Source organism: Falco punctatus (assembly GCF_963210335.1).
Source record: "Falco punctatus genome assembly, chromosome: 6".
NCBI classification, from domain to species: Eukaryota; Metazoa; Chordata; class Aves; order Falconiformes; family Falconidae; genus Falco; species Falco punctatus.
The window spans coordinates 75660989-75684670 of record NC_137585.1 but is presented as its reverse complement, the minus strand read 5'-3'; the positions used below and the strand labels follow the sequence as shown (position 1 = coordinate 75684670).

Genomic DNA, 23682 nt, shown 5'->3' with positions numbered 1-23682 from the left:
GAAGTCAGTAGGACCCGCAGGTGCTTATTCACCTGCATTCTCCATTCGCTCTAAAAATGAGGACAGAAATTGTAGTCAGCAGGTATCACAGCAGGAATTAGATGGCACTTCAGCCACAGTTACCTCGCCTGAACTACACAGAGCAAATCAGAAGCCTGAACTCCTGAGTGACAGTCATAGCATTATAGAATCATGGAATGGTTTGGGTTGGAAGGGACCTTAAAGACCATCCAGTTCCAACCCCCATGCCATGGGCAGGGACACCTGCCACTGGACCAGGTTGCTCAAAGCCCCATCCAGCCTGGCCTGGAACACTGCCAGGGATGGGGCAGCCACAGCTTCTCGGGGCAGCCTGTGCCAGTGCCTCAGCAGCCCCACAGTGAAGAGTTTCTTCCTTATATCTAGTCTGATTCTACCCTCTAAGATTAAAGCCATTCCCCCTTGCCCTGTCACTACAGGCCCTTGTAAAAAGTCCCTCTCCAGCTCTGCTGTTGGCCCCTTTAGGTACTGAAGGCTGCTATAAGGCCTCCCCGGAGCCTTCTCTCCTCCAGGCTGAAAAACCCCAACTCTCTCAGGCTGCCTTCATAGGAGAGGTGCTCCAGCCCTGTGGCCCGCCTCTGGACTTGCTCCAACAGGTCCATGTCTTTCCTGTGCTGAGGACTCCAGAGCTGGATGCAGGTGGGCTCTCACACAAGTGGAGCAGAGGAGCAGAATCACCTCCCTCGACCTGCTGGCCATGCTTCTTTTGATGCAGCTCAGGACATGGTTGGCTTTCTGGGCTGCAAGCACACATTGCTGGGTCACGTTGACCTTATCATCAATCAACACTCCCGAGTCTTTCTCAGGGCTGCTCTCAATCCATTATCCACCCAGCCTATCCTAATGTGCTTGGGATTGCCCTGACCCAGTCCTGAGATTCTTACCCAATTGTTATCAAGAAAATAATGTAATTTATACAAATAGAGTTGTTTGTTCATTTTTGGGGGGAAAAAAAAAGAAAAGAGAAAAGTTAATATACACAATAATGGGCATTTCCAGAGAGTAAAATAAATGTATTTGGGGCTGGTCCTTTAAGCACAAATTTTAGGTTCTGGGTTGTGCTCAATTTAGAGAATCCAAATTCAACATATAGAACTGATATGAGTGTTGGTCTAATGAACATGTAAATAATATATAAGCAATGGAAAATAGGCTTTTAATGAATCTCTTCTTTTTCTAGTGACATTCACAGCCAATAGCTGAATGACTTTACTCCTAATAAAGGGTACCTAGAAGACTGAAGTACCTGAAGTGGGTCAAAGGATTATGTAATTGTATCATAAACTGAGAAAAATAAGAGTAGGCATGTCACCCAAGACTGATTGGTTTGTTTGTTTCTCTTTCAGGAGTTCTGCAAGGGCACACAGTACCTGGAACAATGCCATGCCTCTTGCTGTCCTCAGCTGACAGATGAAGCTGTGAAAACACTGGCATTTCACTGCTGCAGACTAACATCTGTCAACATAGCGGGTTGCCCAAAGGTATGTATAGGAAATGGGGCTATAGTTCTGGGACTACTATTGTGAAGAAGTACTTCATACTGAACTCAGAAATTTGACCTGCTGGCAGCTGTGTCTTGTCACAAGTCTACAACATACTCAACTAATTCAGAAATCAGAGCTTAAGTTCAGCTGATTTTCCATGAGTTTCAAGTTCCCAGACTTGGCTCTTGAGAGTGTTTGGTGTTCTTCTAGTGGTTGCAGTTAAAACATGAAAGTGCCCGTACTGTATCAGGTAAAAGTTTGTCTCTCCGGGGGTTGATGGCTAGGGAAGGGTGAAGAGAGAAGAGCTTTTAGTGATACTTCCTGCAAATACTTTCTCAGCCTCTGGTGTTTTGGGTGCTTCTAAAGGGTAGTGTTCTTTGTTTTAATAACTCTTGGTATTTTCATGCTTTATTTTTTCCAGTACTCTTTCTGAACCCAGGTAAAGCATAAACTGGGGCATGAGAACCTTATACCTGTGGCCTTACATGGTAGGGCAGTTGCTACTTTGAAAATAGCAGTAATGCTTAAAAGCTGATGCACTCAGAGATGTAAATTAATGCTTAATGATTTTGAAGATTCTAAGCCTAAGAAACTAAGTCCTTTGGAAAATAAAATGTATTAAGTATTTGCATAACTTACCTATGGAAGGGAGTCTTCCTCAGGCTGTTTTTTATAGTCAGTGGAGAGAATTGTTCCTACAAAGCATCAGTCAGAGAACCTTTCCTCAGGTCTTTGAGAAGCCCCATCTCCCTACTGACTACAAGGAGACTCACAATAATAGTCATCCCATGGCTATATGAATATTCCCTTCATATCCAAGTTAATGTAACAGTTTTGTAGTGGTTTCCACTGTTACCGGTGTGCTTTGGTGCATCTGATGTGGTGTTTGTGTTTAGTAGGTATTTATTACCAATAAAACCATGTGCAGTTGCAGCCATATTCAATTAACTAACATCTCTTTTGGGAAAGCTGATCAACTAATTTTCATTTAGGTTGTCTAGATATTTGACACCCCCCCCCCCAACCTCAATTATTTCCATCTATTAACTTCTTTAGATTAAGTTTCCTCTGTAGAGAAACTTAGTTCCTTCTCTACCATGACCTTATACTATAGCATTTTTGCTTCCTGTATTTTCTGTATAATTTCCTTTTGACTGAAGTCTTGCATCTCAGTTATCTTTTTCCTGTATCAGAATGTATTCCTTTTTGAAATCATTGAATTTATGAAGGCCTAAATCTTCTTCCCTGTACTTTCTGAATTAATACCTCTGGCTTTTGTGCATTTAATCATTTCTGTGCTTTTAATTATTTTCTTCAATAGCAAAAACAAGTGCTTGCTGCATTTTGGCAATAAGCATTCAAATGCAATTTTAAAAATGCTGATTTAATTTTTTTTTTTCAATTTCATGAAAAAATGTATTGCAATGTTGCTTCCATCAGTATCAAGGGGGAATAGACCAAGTTTATTACTACTTTCGGAGAAGTTTTTCTTGAACTATCCTTTACAATTTCACCCTATTCATTGGACCAGTTTCCTCCTTTTTTTCTGATGTGCCCATGTCCTGTTTCCTTCCACAGTACGTTTGCAGACATCTCTTGTCCCTGCCTTCCTCCAGCACCCGTCTCCATAACCCTTGACTATCCTTCCAGTCCTCCACACAGTCCTTATGTCCTCTTATTCACTGCAGTGGCTGAACACATCCTCCTGGCCAAGTATTTGACATGACTTGGCTGACTAGTTAGTCAGCCTGAAATTATAGATAGTCTGATCGATTTATTTGCATTCCAAAAGTTCATAAGTTTCTCAGCCTCCAGGCCAAAACCCACAGGCTGTGTTTCAGATCTGGCAGGCCATGGAAGTTGCTCTGTGTTTTACAATAGCCCTTGGTTTGTTATCTTACAGATACCTACTGTACACCATTAATTATTATATGCACGAGTCTCAATCTCCTGTATCCTTTGCTTTTAGATCAATATTAAGCTATTTTTCCATAATAACAGTGATTATAGAAGTTATGCATGGAGATCTTCCCAGAGCAGTTCAAGTTAGGTAGTGTTGCAATCAGTCTTCTCTGCCACGCTTTCCACTACACCTTGTATGCCAACACAGGAAAACAAAACCAAACCAAACAAACCCCTCTATAAAATGGCAGTAAATACATTTAAGCTGGTAATTGGGAGAGTTTCTGATTATCAGAGCAGTCAGTGTATTGTAAAACAGCAGGGAGACAGAGGCAAAGTATTAAGGAATGTTAGGATGGGTGTTGGTAAGGGAATGAACTGGGTCATATTTTGTAGTTCCTGCAAATTGGAACAAGAAGTAGACTCCATGACCTAGTAATGCCCTTCCAACACTTTGTTCCTAGATGGTATCTTTTCTTTAAACAGTTATAAAGCCAATCTGTTAACTGCTAATACCCTACTATTTTCAGCAAAGAACATTAAGACTTTTCTAAATAAGCCTACATATAAGTTTACGAGTCTTTTTTTGACTTGAATCCAGCTTGCAACTCTATAAAATGAGATGGGTACACCTGTGGATGTTAAAACTAATGGGTCTTTCAAATCCTTTGGCAATCTCTAGTGTAAATTGAGGGCATCCAGCTGCTAAGTAAGGAAATATTTTCCACTCAAACTGTTTAAAAATGGTCAGGAGATTAAGAATGAATACATTCCAAAGGATATATGCTAATATGTCTGACAGTCATGTCCTGCAACATCAGCTATATTATATTAAAAAAAAAGAATTAAAAAAAATCATAGCAAGAAAACATGGGGAAAAGTCAATATAGAAATATATGACCATTAAGAATGTTTAGGCAATGTGCTATGCAGGTTACTTTAAAATTAGAAGAGGTGATCACTTTAATCATATCTACTTGGGCAAATCGTCTTTGAACAAACTCCACTGGCTTCAGTGAAATCACAGTAAGCCTCCCTGTCATATGTCCATATACCAAGGACAAGTACAAGTCATTTTGCAAATGCTGATACTATAAAATATTCAGCAGTGCAGTTCTGAGTCTTATGCAAGGAATGAGCCCAATTCAAAAGTAATTCTTATTTCATAGGAAAAAAATGAAGTTGCTGTAGGAAACATATCCTACACATGAAAAACTACAGCAAAAAATGAAAATAAAATCTGTGGTTAAATGAATCAGCTATTTAAATAGCAAAGTTCTGAAGACACAGTTTGATGGGCAATGAATTCTGTAATTTAGTCCTCTAAAGGGAATAGGATTGAGTGCATGATGAATACAGATTTCTCTTAAATGCATCTGATACCGATTACTGACTTCAGTGTCAGCAACTTCTTTTTATTTCAACAGGAATATTGATCTATTTATTAATCTTTTAATCTATTAATCTATTGCAGATCTTAATATTCAGCATATAGCTAAATCTGGAATAAGCAAAGCACACGATTATTCCAGAAAGATTGTATCGTGAGATAGTGTGCTAATTTTCTGTTCCACAACCCAATGTCCCAGCTTCATCTTGCTTCCCTGTCCCATTTAGATTCTCATGAGATTGGCTGTTTAATGCAGATGGAGCCCTCGTCTCTCTTTCCACCATCCCACTCCACTGATTTTTAATCAAGTATCTTTAAAAGGTCTTTAGTATGTCCCCTCTTGATTTTTGATCCTGACTGAACAAGGTAATTCAAGTATGTGCATAATGTATTCTTGACTGTTTCTACTGAGGTCAGTGGTGCAATTAAGTAGCTTGTAGGACTGCTTATGCACCTTGAAGACTACGTCTCATGTTTTTCTCAATTGTGATTTCCAGCATTAATAGCAATGAATATCAGTTTAGAAAAATGGAATTGTGAGGTGAAACTTAGCAGCTCTGCTTCAGAGCTAAAGAAAAACAACAGTACATCAAAAAGATCTTGGTGTGAGACACTGATTTGTAACAACGAACTGAGATATAGACTGGTATTACTGAACTGTAAGTGCAGCCCCATAGTTTAGGGAGAACAGTGCACAGCAGATAAGGCTAAAGGCTTATATCTGCTACAAGCAAAATCATGAGGTTGGGGAATTTAAACCATTATGATTAGGTAAAAAAAAATCCCACTGGAATCACAGTTAACTAATATTTAATATACTCCTGATACTTAAGTGACAGTTCCTGTAGAGCCTCTTGCAGAGTCAGAATTCTGCTGTGCCAGAGACTTTACTTCCACAAAGTATTTTAAAGCATAGTTTTCTCACAAATCAGACACTAAAATTGTGCTCTGTGTTTTTTTCTTTCAACTACTCAGTAATCTAATTTCTGTGTATCTTGTTGCTTCATTGACAGATGACTGATACCTGTATCCAATACTTGGCTGCAGCCTGCCATCATCTCCACTTCTTGGATGTCTCAGGTTGCATTCATCTTACTGACAAAGCACTGAAACATCTTTGGAAATGTTGTAAGCAACTCCAGATTCTCAAGATGCTGTACTGTAGAAATATTACCAAGTAAGAGGATATTTCATAATCTTAATTCAGAGGTGGTTGTAAACCCAAAACCATGAGGTTTTTTTCTTCATTGGCATCATGGTGCCATACTGGGTATCTGGCTCGAGCCATCTTGCTCCTTTTTCTGGGGGGTCTCCACACTGCTGATTTAGGATTCCTGTGGCCTCGTGTGGGTATCTACATATTCTAGTGTCAGCCAGAAGTGAAGAGAAATAGGGACCTCATCTACCTTTATGGCAGACACAATGTCCTCTTAGAGAAGTTTCTGCAGACACAGGATATCATCTCAAGGGCACATGGGAACATGAGGAAGAAAACCCGACTGGGCCTAAAGCTCTCAGCCATTGTACTTGAGCTCACTCCAAGGGTTTCTGGCAGCCTGTTTCCTAATCACTGAATGTCCGTATATGGCAGAAGTAGGTGGGGGTCTGTGCTCAAAATGCAGCATGGTTACAGCAGGTAAGTTGAGGTATCATAAGCATAGTTTCATGAAGTACAAGTGAAACATACTTGTTAAGTATCTACAATTGGAAAAAACAGGTCATGTAACACAATGTAACTGGTCCCCTGATTCCCTGTGATATTTAAAAGCCAGTCAGTTCTGGTCAGATTTAGAATCGTAGAACCAGAGAATACCTCAAGTTGGAAGGGACCCATGTGGGTCATCAAATCTGACTCCCTGCTCCTTGCAGCACGATCTAAAACTAAACAATATGACTTAGAGCATTGTCCAGATGCTCCTTGAACTCTGACTTGCTTGGTGCCATGACCGCTTTCCTGGGGAGCCTGTTCCAGTGACCAACCACCCTCTCAGTGAAGAACCTTTTCCTGTTGTCCAAGCTGAACTTCCACTGACGCAGCTTCATTCCGTTTCCCTGTGTCCTACCACTGGTCACCAGGGAGAGGACATCAGCACCTCCTCCTCCCCTGCCCGCCTTGAGGAAGGTGCAGACCGCCATGAGGGCACCCCTCAGCCTTCTCTTCTCCGAGCTGAACAGACCAAGTGACCTCAGTTGCCCCTCCTGAGTCTGGCCCTCGAGACCTTTCACCTGGTCGCCCTCCTCTGGACATGCTCTAATAGTTTGATGTCCTTATACTGACACTGGGTGCCCAAAACTGCACCCGGTACTCGAGGCGGGGCCACACCAGTGCGGCATAGAGTGGGACAGTCACCCGCCTTGGCCAGCCGGCTGTGCTGTGCTTGATGCCGCCCGGGACACAGCTGGCCCTTTTGGCTGCCAGGGCACGCTGCTGACTCGTAGTCAACTTGCCACCCACCCAGACCCCTGGATCGCTTTCTGCAGGGCTGCTTTGCAGCCTCTCGTTCCCCAATTTGTATGTATAGCCAGGATTACCCCAATCCCAGTGGAGAATCTAGCCCTTGCTCTTGTTCAGCTTTATACAGCTGGTGATTGCCCAGCTCTCTAGTCTATCCAGATCTCTCTGAAGGCCTCTCTACCCTCAAAGGAGTCCTTTGAGTTCCTCCTAGTTTAGTATAATCAGCACACTTACTTGATGTACATTCGATCCCTGTGTCCAGATCATTTACACTAACATTAAAAAGCACTGGCCCTAAAACTAAGCCCTGGGGAACCCCACTGGTGATCGGCCACTGGCCTGATGTAACCCTACTTACTATTACTCTTTCAGCCTAACCTGTCACCCAGTTGCTCACCCAGTGTATTATGGACTTGTCTAGCTGTGTGCTGGACAGTTTATCCAGAAGAATGCTGTTAGAGACAGTATCAAAAGCTTTGCTAAAATCCAAAACCACCACGTCCATGGGCTTGCCTTGGTCAGCTAGATGGGTGACCTTGTCATAAAAGGAAATTAAGTTGGTTAAGCAGGACTTTTCCCTCATGAACCCGTGCTGGCTATGACCAATGACTGCATTGCCTCTCAACTGTTTTTCCATTAAACTCCCAGAATAACCTCCATAATTTTACCAGGCACAAAAGTGAGACTGATAGGGCTGCAATTACCAGCGTCTTCCTTCTTACCATTCTTGAAAACTGGGAGAGCTGAGTGTAGAGCTGAGTTTTCAGCTGTGAGTCTCAAAGATGCAGCTTCAATGTCCATCACCCTTCCATGGGGGTTAAGAGCATCACAGACCAGGTGCCGTACACCTAGCACTGTACAGTGCTCAGACACGCCAAAGGGACGGAAAGTGGAAAAGAACTAAAGTTTAAGCATGGTTGATATAGCCGAGTATAAAACTTGATCAAACATTGTGAGATTATGAAATATATAATACTATCTTACATAGAGAGTATCCATACTAGGAGCGCTCTAACCCCACTCTAACAGGACTGCTGTAGACAGCGCACTCCCTGCTAAACCATTCCAGGGTTTAATAGTCACTTTAGAGACCACAAGACCAATGCAAATGCTTAATAACTTAAAAGATATTTCCAGCGTGCTTCATGCTTTCCAGACCCTCCTTGGTGTATTTCCTTCTGTCCCACCGCAAACAATTCTGCTGTCATTACTTTTCTTTACTTCTCTCTGACTTAGTTTTCTTAATGTCATCTCAGAACTTCCTTCTTAACAACTCTACTTCTAATTAAATTACTTGTTAGATACAGCACATGTTCTGAATGGTATGCAAGAGTAGTAACTGAAAAAATTACTGTAAATGAATACACTGTTCATTCTGAAAAAATATATTTCAAATACATTTAATCTCCTTATAACTTCCTGATTTAGTTTTTCTCCTATTAAGCCTCAAGGGATTTTCTTTTACTCCCAGATTACTGTTGTTGGCTTGCTTTTTCTATGACTTCATATCTTTGTTTAGAGCAATAAACAGTGCGTCATCCCTTTCAGGCTCTGGTTGCTTATACATCTTCCCATAGAGGTGTGGTGTAGCAGGAACATAAATTTGTGCAAGTTCCAATTTATGCTGGGTGAGCCATGATCAAAGAGCTGACATGACTTCTCAGAAAACTGTGTTATTGTAGCCTTTGCAGGATGAGCCACGATTATGCCTCTGCCTCAGTCCCATATTCTGTGGGTTCTCCAAAACGTCTTGATTAATCTTTCCTGACTCAGCCAAGGAATTTCCCAACCAGTTATTTTTACTGTAAAGGAAGCCCTGGAGAGTTATAGATCTTTGCAAAACAAAAAAGCAACCATGAGACACACATCTCCACCCAGTGTTATCTTCGCCCTTTTTGTGATTTTTAGAACTAGGCAAACTTTGCTGATTTCACATTCTTGAGCCTGATCTTCTGGTGTGTGACAGTGGATGGTTCTTTTCTGTGCCAGCCTCAGTCTCTAACCCTTTGCACAATATGTTCAATGATAGGAAACTCCTACCCCGTGCCATTTGAGCCCGGGACAAAAACTCATCAGGTGGATCGATCACGTAGAATAATTCAGCACTGAAGATTTTTTGCTTGTTCCTTCCAACAGGTCTGAAGAGCCTCCCTAGACCTAGGCAGGCTGCAGAACAGACTGACCACATCAAGATCGGAGTGGCTTTTCAATCAGACTCTAAAATTGTCATTAGATGGAATGATATGAAGAAAATAAAAAGGAGGTCACAGCTAGATTCAGATATATTCCACGTCCTGTATGTGTCAGTTTAGAAAAAATCTATCTTTACTGTAGTTCAAGGCCAGTGTTGCAAAGATGATATAAAATTTATCTTCTGCCAATAACTACATCAAAAGCATGGTAAAATATGGCAGTAATTCTGCAGTTAGTCATGTTGCAGTAGCTTTTCAAGGACATCAGAAGCAATGACAGTACTGTCACTAATATGTCCCAATAGAGTTTTATAAAACTATGTATTTCATTCACAACCTGTAGTAATAAGCAACAGACTGTCAGAAAAATGAATAATAGGGCCTCATTCTCTGTTGTCGGAGTAACTCTTAAAACCTTATTCAAGTTCTTAGATTTTCACAGAACAAAGAGGAAAAGGCTGGTTTCAAGTGTAATTTATGTTCTGCAGGTGTGAAACCTGCATTTCAAAGATATTTCACTCCCTGGTTAAGGAGATGGAAGAGGACAGCTATGTAAAAATCAGATTAATCTGCTAAAGACTAAACATGCTTGTGGCTTAGGTTCTAAATAAGCAACAGTAGAAAGAGGGTTTTCGTTTAAAGTTGCCCTGCAAAATCTGTAAATCACATGTACTTCATTTTGCCAAAGGAATTCCCCATTATTTTTTAAACACTAACCAGCCCTAACAGACATCTCTTAATAGACTGAGCCTTGCAAATATTGAGGCATATCTCTTGTATTGTGTCACAGTCTTTTTCAAAGTTTTATTTTTGCCGTTTCGTTAGATTAGAATAGAAAACATATGGAGCCACAAAGTTCTTCAAGTTTCAGCCCGATGCAGCTTCATAGGAAACAGTTACGAGCATGAATTGTCCATTCTTTCCAGTATCAGGTAGATTCGAGGTTGTATTTACCAGCATGCTAGCCTGGTTCCAGGTTTATTAAATGTTAGAAGAAAAAAGGGTCTGTGGCCTGATATGCTGCTGTACGTTCTGTATCCAGAGGCTAATGACCTTTCAGTTAATCTTGTTTCTACACGCCATAAAGAATCATGGATAATCTACCTGTGGGAGTATATGATGCTGGTACAATTTATTTCTTCTACTAGAGGAAAAGAAAGCTAACTAACTGCTTTTTAAAATGTGGCTTCTGTAGGAAAAGGCTGTGTCAGTTGTGATTCACTTGGGCCTAACCCTACAAGAAATAACACACTGGCATCTTTAGAGAAACACTTCTCTTCCCTGTAAAACACTCCTTAAACTTCAAAACACAAATACTATTTAAAGTTGGCTGTGGTGATGAGAAAGGTGTGGTGCTCTATAAACATTTTTGGGTGCAAAATGAGAAAGGAAATCTGCCGTTGCCTTGAGAAGCCAGCCAGCCTTGTGCTTTCACCAAACTGCATCTCGGCTGTAAGGCTGGTTCTTTGAGAGCAAAATTAAATGCTTCCTTCTTTCTTGTCTGCACTAATGTGAAACTAGTTACATTTATTTTAAATTAGTGACTACTCTGTTACCAAGTGACTCATCGACAATTACAATTCTTGCCTTTGACATGGAAATTACATTGGGTCTGTATAGTTTTAATACATTTGACATTTGGAGGACATTCTGATTTGATTTTGTTGTTGTGTTTTATGATGGTTGCTGTTGGTTAGAAAGGAGATTGCAAGAACTCCGTTTTCTTGAAAAAGCAGAATTTCTTAGGTATTATCCAAATATTCGGGTCTCAAGGCAGGAAGGATGTGGGAGTCCAACACACATGTAATCAGAAATGAAGACAGCCTACACATGATTTGGTAAAGGACTAAGAAGAAATACTCTTTTCTCTTGAAGAAGCGACAAAAATACCATAGTACTGCCTTCTCACTGACAGCAAATCGCTCTTCAGAAGTGACACGGAAGCTCCTGGAGTGCCATGTTTCAGCCATCATGTGCACTTGAACTGGATAACATAAAATCAAACAACTACTGTAGCTGCCGCAGACCTCAGAACACTGCAGGTTTCATGTAGTCTTATCACTTTTTGTAACCTGGAGCATGCGTGCAGGATGCTTTCTGCTTTTCACATTAGCTGCCTGCCTCCGCTTGCCTCTTTGCCTTAATTTCTCCTGCGTTTGCACTATAAACAGTTCTCCCCTGTTTAAGTTTTTATTTTCCATTACTTTTTATTCTTGATTGTTTTTTCTAACCTCATCTCAAAAAGTCCTTTTCAAAACCTCTGCTTTTTATTATGATAGATCCAGTCAGACATTTCTGAATTTTGGAATGGCTCAGGATTCAGACTGCGATACAGAACTGCATTTCCTAGCTACCCCCTCTTAGTACAAGGGATTGAAACTTTGGGTAAGGATTCAATTATATATTCCAGTGCTGCTAAAGCCCTGTGTTTGGGCCAGTACTTCTGTCTGACTTACACCAAGAGATAGTTGCTTTGCCAAACATAATTGTAATTATTTGCTGAATTTTTTTTATTCATCAGTGTGCTCCTTTAAGACACTATATGAATAAATATGCAGGCTCTGCCATAGTACAGTATATCTGAAATAAATGATCTGTTTTGCCATGTGTTCATGATTAATGAATGGCTGTTTCTGGCAAACTAATCAACTGTAGCTCCAGGCATGGGACAGCGTAAGTTTCCAAAAAAATAGTAACAGCTCCCCTTATACATGCTTCAGACAGCCACCATACACTGGAGTTTCCATGAAAAACAGGAATTTGGACTTGGATGAGTTGACTTTTATTTTACAGCTTAGAGCTTATAGCTCATATAAATTGTGCACACATTCCTCAATGCACAGGCCTCCCTAATATAAAAACAGATACAGCCTTGTGTTCATGTGGTTCATACAAGTGTGTCAGTGTTAGATTTTAAAAATAAGGATCCTGCAGCGGTTGAAAAGAACCCCTCCTTGCTTCACTAATTTTGTCCCTTTTCCACCCCTCCCTGCTTCAGTGGTGCAGGCATTACAGCTGTGCATGTCTTGCCTCTTTTGTAACTGTCTTCAGCATTTTCACTTTTTTTGGGGAAAAAATATCATAGTATTACTGGCACAGTTCACAGACCACTTTCGTTTTTTTTCTAGTATTGTCCAGACGCCATATAATATATTGGTACAGAGCTTAGGAAACTGGCCAGCAGGGAGAAAGGCTACCTTGCTGCAGCTCCAACACACCAGATCAGGTTGAATCTCCTGCAGGGGACAGGAGATGTAGAGACCTGGCTCTTCCCCAACGAGCACATGAGTACGCTCGGCCCGGGGGAGCTTTCTGGAGTGCAAGAGCCAGAAATGGGGGGAGGCTGGGGGAGGCGGGTGCTCTACACAGCCGGGAGCGGGCTGCCAGCCAAGTCACAGAAGCGATGGAAATAAAGAAATATTCAGAAGACTGAAAGTGGTGGGTTGAGTTTTTTCGGCTCAGGAAGGCAAAGATACTGCCTGAAAAGGAGGGAGAGGAGAGAGTTGCTCTTCAAGTTCTTGTTTGGGTGTTTCACTCAGCAGGCCTGATTTTCTCCTATTTCTGCGTCATCTTGCTGCAGTTCATTGGTTTTGTGTTGAATGCTGCAAAGGGGTAGTACCACAAAATGTTGAGGGAGATCAGAGGGGTCATGGGTGTTTTTGGACATCAAAAGTAATTCTCTTCAGGTTCAGCTGTTGCAGAAGCTGCAAAAGAGCCTCCGGCCAAGCTCAGGGCCAGTGTGGGTAACAGTACAGCTCCGTAACACTGCCCGTTGCATATTCAATTAGGGTTTAGAAACAATACACCTTAAAAAGAGGTGGGTGACAGAAGATTACTACAAGTGGAGAGGTTAGCTGAAAAGAAAGCAGAAGGTCAACCAGGAGAGGGTAAAAATACTTGGAAGCACCACAAAGACTGTTGAAGAAAAATGATAGGGACCTGCACAGTTACTAGAGCATTTCTATACAGCTGTGAAAAACCATTCTGGAGACTCTGTGATACCTTTTGATATAACTGGTCCTTGTTTGGTGTCATTCTCTTCAAAACACGGCAGGATTACTCCAATGGCATCACCCACTTAGTCCCAAAGATCCATGCTTTTGGCTCCCCGGTCCAGACAGACGTGGACACACTAGAGCAAGGGCTGATGAGGGCCACCAAGAACATTAAAGGCCTGGAGCATGTGATGTGTAAAGGGAGGCTGAGCAAATTGCTTTGCTCAGTTACAAGGAGAGGTGGCTTGGGCTGGAGACCTTACTGCCATCTAGAACTCTGCCCAGAGGATACGGAAGACACGGCCAGTCTGTTCTCCAGGGTGCACTGACTGGACAAGTGGCATATGTGGAGTTCAGATTACATTCAAGGAAACTTATTTTTTTTTAATCAGGAGGCTGGTCAAACACTTGAACAGGATCCCAGAGAGGCTGTGCAACTTGCATCCCTAGGAGATACTCAGAACTCAGCTGGCAAAGCCATGACCCGCCTGGTCTAGTTGGATGCACTTAGAGCAAGACCAGCATTGAACAGGCTCCAGAGGCCTCTTCCAATCCAGTTTATTCTGTGACTCTGTGGCCTAACCACTTATCTTATTTTTGAGTTTCCACAACACCTCTTATAATATTAATAGCTTCAGTTAAAAAAAAAATATGAACTTTTGCTCATTGAACAGCTTTTAGCATTCTTTGTAGAAACAGCCTCTGCAAAATATTTTTACTTTTGTCTTTTTTTTTTTTAACTCTTGTTGCAGACAAGCTGTCTTGAAATATACAGCCAAACTGGAGAAACAAGAACATAACGATGCTGACCCTTCCTTCCTGGCTTGGATATGACTGGGATGGGATCACCTTCACAAAGAAACACCCATCAGAGCCTGAATAAACAAATTCTTCCAAATGAAAAATAAATAAATAGTGCACCATCATCTACAGTTCAAGGGGTTTCCACTGGAGCATTAAAAGAACACTATACTGTTTTTCTTAAAAACTAATCATACTTTAATAAAAGGGAAGTTGTTGAATTAGCAAGGAAGCATTGCAAATCTTTCTCGCAGGAGTGTGCGTATGCCTTCAAGCAAGACAGCTGCGCTGAAACAACATTGCTGACTTTCAGATGTTCATTCAAGCTGTCTTCATTTCTCAATAATGAGAAGTTTTTGCAGTCCTGTGCAGAGTAAGCAATAACTAAATGTGTGTGTGTGTGTTTAGGGTTCTTGTTTACCATGAAGATCCTCTCCAGGACTTAAAACACCCTGACTCCCCACAGAACTTTGCACTTGACATGGTCGGTACTCACTCATCCAGTAGTGTGTTCTTGAGCAGTGAAGGACAGTGAATAGGCCCTGACTACCGGTTCCGTAATACATAACTACACACACACATTTAAGCACAGTTCTCTACTTCTCAACAGTCACTTGCACACCCAGAGCGCAAATTCTCATAAAAGCCTCTCAGGCTGAGTTCACCTCTCTGAGCGAGCTGATGCTTACATTTGCAGATCTGAACTGTGGGCTGGCTGGCAGCTAATGGACTCAGGAAAATCAAATAAAAAGGAGCACAGATGAGAAAAGTGTTAAAGGATAAATCTTCTCCGGTTACAAGAACATGTCTTCTCATCAAATGGACTGGAAAAAAAAGCACACATGGGATTCGCCATTCAAATCCTAATTACTGATAACCTAGTAATCTTTCCTTGTCTGGAGAAAAATATAAAGTTTCACCTCATTGTAATAGAACAAGACATTACTCAAATGCTTTTGGAGAAACTTCCAAAGATTTGTCTTTCTTCAGCTCATTCCTGACCTTTATATTGAAGTTCTAGCTGGTCTCAACATTTATTAGCTTGGAAAGAATACAATCAGACTGGCTTTAGTGGTAGCATGATTTTTCTGACAGCTTATTTAAACTTCTTTAAGCTAGTAACTAACAATTCTAATGTTTAATTACACCTAGATTTAAAATATGAATGCCTTAGGTTGCTTGCTTTTGAACACAGAAGAAATAACATGTTTTCTTTCTATGTTCTTCCTTAAATTGCTAATGCAGCAGTCCCCAAAAGCACAACCTTAATCACAGAGGCTGACAGGCTTTGTATGCCGGGTGAATAACGGAACCATTAAACTGACTCGATTTTGTGAACTATCCACTACACTGCTTTTATTTTTCAATGCAGTTTGAATTTAGAAGTGCTTCTTTCACTTAGTCTACAGCAGTGCACAGGAATCGTTAGTTTCAAAGTTTTTTCAGGTAATCTAAAACCATTACACATTTATTAATTTTGTATCTTTGAAAAGTATAATAATAATATCAAATAATAACTACTAATATATTGCTTTTAGTAACAATATTAGTAATGTTTTATATATTAGTGTTTACATTAAAAATACATACAGTTTGCCATATACATCAGTGCCCACCTCATCCAAACAAACAGTACACACAATGGCAAACAATGTGGAGTTTTTAACCACCCTGAATTACAGTAAAAATGCTGCCCTTGCCAGGGGCAATTACACCTCTTGCAAAATCCTGTAAGGAGAAGTTCATCCCGTAATGTACCAATATGATGTAAAGTACAAACAGACGTATGCACAATTTAAAACCTGAGCTGACGCTGAACTATGCTCCATCCACTCAGTTGGCAAGAATCCTTACATTTCAATTTTAAAGACAAATTCCAGTACTTCTTTTATAAAGTGCCACCTATACGTATGGAAAGGCTTTTAAGCCTCCCTTTACTGTTTGTATTATGGTAACACAATAATCCTCCACAAAAGCCACGTATACCCTTGTACAGGGCACACTTCCCTCACCACACTCCTCTGCCTCTCTGCCTCCAAAAGCGTACAGCCCTTACTGTCCTGCCATGCAAGGCTGACAGGAAGGCGTTGGAAATGTAGCAAACAAGTGACAGTTCTTGGTTCTTAGGCCAACACTCCCATTCTTTGGCAGCTTTTACCTTAGGGGAATGTCCATGTGGACTCATCTGAAGTTCAGTTGGGAGAGCGTTCCTCCTTGGTATCAGCCAGATCTGCACTTACCAGTATTATTTTAAAAGCTTTTCTTTGCAGACGAACAGTGGTAGACATAGCGAGAGTTCTTATTTCTATCCACAAGCAAGTGGTTCAGGCTGACACAAAGCAAGTTCTGTCATTTCTGTCATGTAAGTACCCACTTCACTTACACACAGAGTACCCGTTGACAAGACAGAAAGTGCTTAGAGGTCAAATGCCAAATGAGAAGACCAAATGAGAACTACAGTTCTGAAAGCGGCTTTATCCTATCCATGATACAAATAATTTGAAGAAAATTTTCTGCATTTTTCATGAACTAGTATAATTCCCACATTACTAAGAAATTTAATTTTAAAATATAAACCAGCTTGCACAGCGTGTCATCTTGGAAGTAGATTTTTGTGTTTTCAAATATGAGAGGTTGAAAATGCTTTTTATTTTAAAATATGACTCCAAACTTTTGTTTGAAAGTTACCAGCTTTTAAACCGACATGGTAAGTGTGTCAGGTTATGCATGATGAGTACGTATATCTGAATATCTAAGATCTTGTCATTCCTAAAAGGCACTGAAAGTAAACCTGGCCTGTTAAACACTGGCCACTGTCACAGGCAAATCTTGGGCCAAAATGCCCTTTTAAAATATTGTTTCTCTCATATTAAGAATGTATATTCAACTTTCATAGTTTTACAGAAATGTTCCTTTACAATTTCCTTATTTAACCTCTTTGGCCTATTTCACCTTTAACAATTCTTCAGCTTCACAGACTGGATCCAGCTTTGGCTTTTAAGATACACCTTGCCATGTTGTGTGTCAGCCTTTATCCATTTGTCTGTTTCATTCCTTTGATTCATGTGACCTGGAAAAGAGCGTTCCGTTTAGGTTAGACACACAGCAAACATATCATCCTCACATTGCCATTTCTTTCAAGCTCCCTAGAAATGCTTCTAAGACTTATTTTTAAGACAGCTTCTGACATTTTATTCTCGATATAATTTTTTGAGTTAATCTCATGTCCCATAACACGTTATTACAATAAAGTTGTGGGTTTTGTAATATAGTACCACAGATTTTATTATGGACTAGGAAATACCCCTGCAGGCACCCCCTGCCCCGGCCCGGGGTCCCCCCCGCTGCGATCTGTCCCCCCGGGGGCGCCGCCGCCGTGGCTGAGGGTTCGGCCTTGCCCAGCGGCGGGGCCGCCTTGGAGCCGGCTGGCTCCCCAACACTGTGCATACGTTTGCATTAGCTGCTACTCTGGTTAAGTAATTTGAAAAGTTTTCATGTTTACAGTAAACACAGAAGACACGTGGGTATGACCTGGTTTTCCAGGCGAGCAGACACGCTGCTATTGCTGCTTTCTTACAATGATGGCCTAAGCAGAAACCCAGAGCAACCAGAACCTGCCCTGCCCGTCTGCTTCCATGTTTCACAGGAACTCTGTATCCAGCATGGCCACTCTGAGAAGCGCAGTGTGTAACAGATGGGAGAAAGGTCGATCTACCCTCTTTGTACAATTAAGAAAATGAGGCCAAGAGAGAGTAAGTGACCTTCCAAATCTCTACAGATTTATGACCAAAGTGGGAATAAAACTAGGATCTTTTAAGTCCCAAATCAAGTGCCTTTATCACAAGATCAACCTTCGCTTTGGTTTATCTTTACAAAACATCTTTTATTATTATTTAATGTTTGTGTGACTAAGTGAATTCTAAGTTTAGAACTTAATTTGAGCCTGGAATAGCATAAGGGATGGCAGGGAAGCAGATTCTGAAGAAACTTTGCAACATGCTCTGCTCTGACCTGTAACACAGCTGAGGTTAAATTCTGGCCACATCAAAAACAGTGGCAAAACTCCAACTGACATCACTGCATTGGTTTCCACAACTCAAACCTATGTGCCAGGATGTTTCAGTAGTGTTTCAGTGCCTCGGTACTTTTAAGTGGGATTAATTTAAGGTTACGGGCCAAACCCACATGAACTCACCAGCAGGCTGAGGTACCATATAGAAATATAGGTTTTTCAGAGGAGTCCAACAGTGACAGAGTTCTCCCCCTGAATGAAGAGGTATTTCAGTGTCCTTTGCTACCAGACTACAGCTCGCCTTTCAGGATCTCCATGTGAATGTCCTAGTAAAATTTCTTCACTCCCGACTGAGACTGCTGCTGCCTGGAGCCATCACACTCAGTCTTAATATCATTCCTACTGTAAGGCAGAATCCACAGTTCTACTCCCCATCTAATTATGCACTTAAATCTATGATGATCATCACAGAGTTGGACAAATGTGTTGTACATAGAATCTGTTAAAATCTGAAACTTCAGTTCCTCAGAAAGCTTTCCTGAATCACTGATCTGCAACGGTATTGTACCAGAGAATAAAGAACAGAAATGAAAACAAAGCCTGTCTTTTAAGTAGAGGTAGCCCTTAGAACAATAGATCAGTCTGAATTTTGAATAGGAAACAGCCTCCAGGGGTCAAAAAAATGAACTAACAAGAAGTGTAAAGGAAAATTTCAGTTGATCCCTTAACAGAGTTGTAGAACACTGAAAATACAGCTTTTTTTTTTTTTTTTTTTTTCCCCTAAAGAGAGAGGACACAATAGGGAAGCGATGTATTTCCAGAAAGTGCATATTGAAGTGCTTGGTCCAAGTTCCCCTCTCATGTTTTTGTCCCTATGGCTTGTACTTCTGTACAAGGAACAAACACTGAAGCACAAAATCAGCCCTGTAAACGAAGTTTCATGCACCGCTTATACCCTGCTGTACTTTTGCTGAAAAGTTACGAGTTCTGAAGAAATGCAGACATCAAGTTAACAAGAGCTGTTTTAAAGCTCAGTTGTTGTCTGAACTCTGTTTCTCATTTTGCATTTGCTATGTGAACTTCGAAAAATGTTTTGTTCCTTATGCCTCTTTTGGAGATTTGCCTGTGAAGAGAATGCAGAAAATATCAAACCGCCTGCAGGAAAGCGAGTGTCAAATTCCCCTCCCTAGGGATGAAGATCTTCCAACTCAAAATTTTAAGGTTATTAAGCCTATCACCAGTAGCAGGTTCAAACCAAGCTTAAGATACTTAAATAGCTTTTTGTGTATGAGGTGCAAATCAAGCAACAAGGTTTAGTTGGAGACCTTCTGATGTACTCACTGCCTGTACTCTGAATACTGTGGGAACATCAGTGGATTTTGAGGATGACTTTGCTAGCATGATTAAATCACAAAAGCCGCCAGCCTGCTGGATTGAGAATGGGGGGTAGGGTGGGTGGAAAAAGGATTTCATTTCAAAACCCACCAGTCAAGATGGCATGAGAGAAGACAGATGCACTGGTATATGCTGCATGGCCACCTTTTCGGTATAACGCCCAGGAAAAAGGTTTGGGTTTTTTTCATGTGTGGTATTCTAACGGCAGAGCACACCTTTGCAGAACTTCACACAGTCAAGTACTGTGTGACCTGCCTTCCTGGAGACTGGAGAGGTTAGAGCTCTATATTTGTATCATAAAACACAGAGTGGCATATTTTAGATGTTGTTCACTGGGTTAGGACAGTGGTCTATCTCAAAAAGGTTGTGAACAGCTTGAGTTAAATGCAAGCTGAAACCAATAAAAGTCTGTAGGATAGCATCTCATCTAACGTGTTTTATAAAAAGTTGGATGAACTTTCTCTTTGACTTGAAGGAATGTAATGTTTTCCAGATACAACCTGGGCCTTTGTTTGCCTTTTTTTTTTTTTTTTTTTTTTGTTTAGTTTGGTTTGGGTTTTTGTTAAGATACTGCTTAAGGATCGAGATTTCACAGAGGGACAGTGTTTAGAGGGACACCATAAAACAAAGCTCTTCCCACTCAATTCTAGTGGCAAACAGTCAATAAAAATTGCTTCTAGGAAAGAAGAAAAGTTTTGAAGAAGTGCCTTGAGAACAGAGAAAACCAGGAGGGACGCAGCAGTGGATAGTGTTACTCCTGGGATCAGAACCGTGACTCTGAATGCAACAGACCAAGTCAGCTGCACAGTGGGAGGAAGAGGGCTACACTTGTACAGCTGTTAAGTTTCAGGAAAAATTTCAGTTTCAGCAGACTGACATAATACAAGCTCTTTCAGTTACTTCCCTTTTAAAGGCAAGCTGCTTGCCTCACATTATTCACTGCCCATTCAGCTGTGTTTGTATTTAACCCTGGAACTCCATGCAGCTAAAGACACAGACATTACCTTAATGTAAACAATATAGAATTTCTGATAATGCGAGCAGTTAAACACATCCGTAAAGCTTTGTGTGTGGTATACGAGACTCATGCGGTCAGCTCCCGCCTTGCACCCTGGCTCTGAAGCAATCCTAAAGGGTAAGTCCACAGCACTTCATAGGCCACTCTCCCAGCACTACTGTATGAGGAGCCATTGTGTGAGCAGTGAGAAGTTATTCCTGAAGGTAGGAGACATCTGTCTAAATCCCCTATGTTCCAGAGTGGAATCCAGATCTAACCTCAGGCAGATGGGAAAGTCTTACTATTTCAGCGCAAGCCCGAGTGAATGGTCATTGTAAGGAGAAAGGTGCTTCTCACTACAATCTACCTGGAGGACCAGACAGGGTAGAAACACTTGAAGTATTTAGTTATAAAGAAAAATCCAGAAAAATCAGAAATACCGGCGATATCAATGTCCATCTTTTCAAGGGGATCTGATCAGCCAGGCTGACTCTCTCCAGAGGCACATACAGAGGAAGGGCACCTAAGGAGTCCCTAGTGATCAAAAGAATAATTGGGTGCTGGATCAACCGATAAGGTAGAGGCAACATATACCTGGAAACTTTCAGGGGAGAAAAGAGGTTAGAGAAGAGAACAGGGGATTCCTCTCCATACCCAGGACAGACACCCGAGGGAAGGCATAAGTTAACACGGAAGAGAGTGCCCTGTTACCCGTGTGCATACCCAGGAGGCATGGCTCAGAGGAACACTGTTCAGGTGTGGCTCTGCAAAGCTCTAGTGCTGCCGATGGGGTGGGATTAGCACCAAAAGCTAAAAATCCTGTTAACTGCTGCAATTGTTGTCACGCTGGATGACATACAGAGCCGGTATGTCTCAACTTGGGGGAGAACACTAATTCCCAAAGAGTACGTTCTTTGTAAAAGGGCAGACAAATGCAAAGAGGTTGGTTCGCCAACTTGAGAAAGTAAGAGCAGGGAGACACAGTTACCTACAAACCCACATCCACAGCCTCTGAGTAGCACCTGTGACACTGTGGGACTTTTACCAAGGAAACTCACACAAGTGCCAAAAACCAGATGGAGTAAGTGACTGCCAAAGTTAAAAGCTCACTTGGCACCAAGCAGATGGATGGCATCAGGTCAGAGGTTGCTGCCAGAGATGAACTTGGCACTAGAACTGGGGCCAGGGATGGAGAAAGATCTGGAATCAGATGAGTCCCTGGCACCACTCTTGAGATGGAAGATTTACACTGTTTAAGAAAGGGGGTTATATTCCAGACAATTAGATTTGGAAATTGACACCATCAGCTCCAAGGATCCAAAGAAAGTCTCTGGATGACTGCAAGACTCTTTCCAGCGAGCTTACAGTTGTCAACACGCAAGCTGGCAACGACAGCGGGTAGAAACGTGCCCACTGGCTGCACTCGTTTACTCCCCACATTTATCCACCCACATGCCTCATAACCTGCCGCTGAGTTACTATGGAGTGGGTGGGAGCAGCTGGTCACCTGAGCTTCAGAGAAGAGAAAAGAGGGCTGAAAGCAACCTCCTGAGGATGCACTGCATTTAACCTGACACGCTCACCCAGCCTGTTCTTCGCAACCTGCAGTGCTGACAGTCCTACGGCCTCACCAGACAAATGCTTACTACCAGAAAGTTTATCTTGCTGTTTAGCTCTGTTTTCTTTACTGTAACGTCAAATCATAATTTCTAGCCCTATCATCTGTGGACAAAGAACAACGTATTTCTTTCATCTCTGCAACAATTTCTTACATACTGGAAAAATGTACCTTCTCTCAGCCTTCTCTTCTTTAGACAGAAACAACACTATTTTTAGTCTTCCCTCATGAATCATGTTTTTAGGCCTCTGATCATGTGTTCTCCTTTGTCTCTAACAGTTGTCCATATCCTTTTCTGAAGTGCAGTACTCAAAATTGGACACATTCCAGCAAAGTATTACTAATGCCATGTAAATGCCAAGGGATTATTTTGAGTTTTGCAGAACAGTTGTGTTAATACACTATATTTTTTTCAACTGTGTAACATAATTGTTTTCCCATTTACTGATGTTTTTATTGAAATATTCCTCCTCTTGGGACCACACAGGTAGTTATTCCTACCTTCACATTTTGAACTTAAAATAATTTGTTGGAAAAATGGCCTAAAAAGCACATAAATCAAGATTATATGACAGTCTCCTAAGCTCATTCTCTGCTTAAATATTTGCAACTTCCTTCCTCTTACCATATGTAGTACCAGATACAGTTAATGATCTCTACGGGCTTCTTAGATCAGCTGATGTAAGAATAACGGCAGACCTGGAGACACAGGGAAGGCAGAGACATCGAGCAGCAAGGGCTGCCCTCTGCCAGGGAAAGGAAAAGAATGCCTTGACATGATTACCATCAGAAATCACTGGAGTTATTCAAGCACTCTCAAACTAGAGTCTCTAACAAACACTTTCACAGATGGAAGGTGGACCAGTGGTTAGGACAAACCCCTCTGTTTTTATAACAGATTTCATTATCCCATACATACTTCTTCTAACAGCGCCTTCTGATGTCAATGGAAACAGATGCTTTATCCTTGCAAATTACTCTGAAGAGTAAACTCCCCAGTACTGCTCTCTAGTTCCGTCCCTTTCTCAGCAAGTGTCCCAGGTTTGCAGCAAAGTGCCTACGTTTTCTAAAAGGGCAAAACACCTTGTCACGCTCCTCATCACTCTGCCACCACAGCACTCACTCCAGGCTTTCATCATCTTGCTTTGACAAAAAAATCCCACTCTATTTGTTGGCTATCTTGCAAAACCCTGGATATGATGGCTTGTGGGATTGTAACGTACTGACTTGCTCACTCAGTGTGGAAATGGGAGCCATGAAGCAGGGTGACGATGTACATCATAACCACTGGAACAGCAGCAGGGAAGGGTTTCCTTGAGCAGATAACAGACAAGGTGCGCGTTTACCCAAGTCACAGAACTCTACTTTGTCTTCCCACTGACAGCCTCCTCTCTAACATCTC

General features: G+C 41.4%; 2 protein-coding genes across 5 annotated transcripts in view; one reads left to right on the top strand and one right to left on the bottom strand.

Annotated features, from left to right (window-relative positions):
- Window positions 1-14341, top strand: part of FBXL13 (F-box and leucine rich repeat protein 13) — a gene marked incomplete at its 5' end in the record, with an annotated part of 84703 nt that extends 70362 nt beyond the window's left edge. Inside the window, 4 exon segments of the mRNA XM_080393461.1 lie at window positions 1386-1520; window positions 5829-5992; window positions 14210-14270; window positions 14272-14341. Of these exon segments, the coding sequence (XP_080249587.1) occupies window positions 1386-1520; window positions 5829-5992; window positions 14210-14270; window positions 14272-14340 (429 nt within the window).
- A 98-nt stretch (window positions 14342-14439) lies between these two features.
- Window positions 14440-23682, bottom strand: part of FAM185A (family with sequence similarity 185 member A) — a 48115-nt gene continuing 38872 nt past the window's right edge. The window contains exons 8-10 of one of the 4 annotated variants that reach the window (XR_013928888.1): window positions 17211-17328; window positions 14948-15082; window positions 14468-14622 (exon numbers count right to left, since the gene is read on the bottom strand). Coding sequence is in view for 3 of the 4 variants with exons in the window: in XM_080391996.1 (XP_080248122.1) it covers window positions 17213-17328 (116 nt within the window). In the remaining variant the exon portion in view is untranslated. Of the gene's footprint in view, window positions 14623-14708; window positions 15083-15585; window positions 17329-23682 lie in introns of those variants that run through there. The other 3 variants (XM_080391996.1, XM_080391995.1, XM_080391994.1) reach the window with 3 other exon arrangements.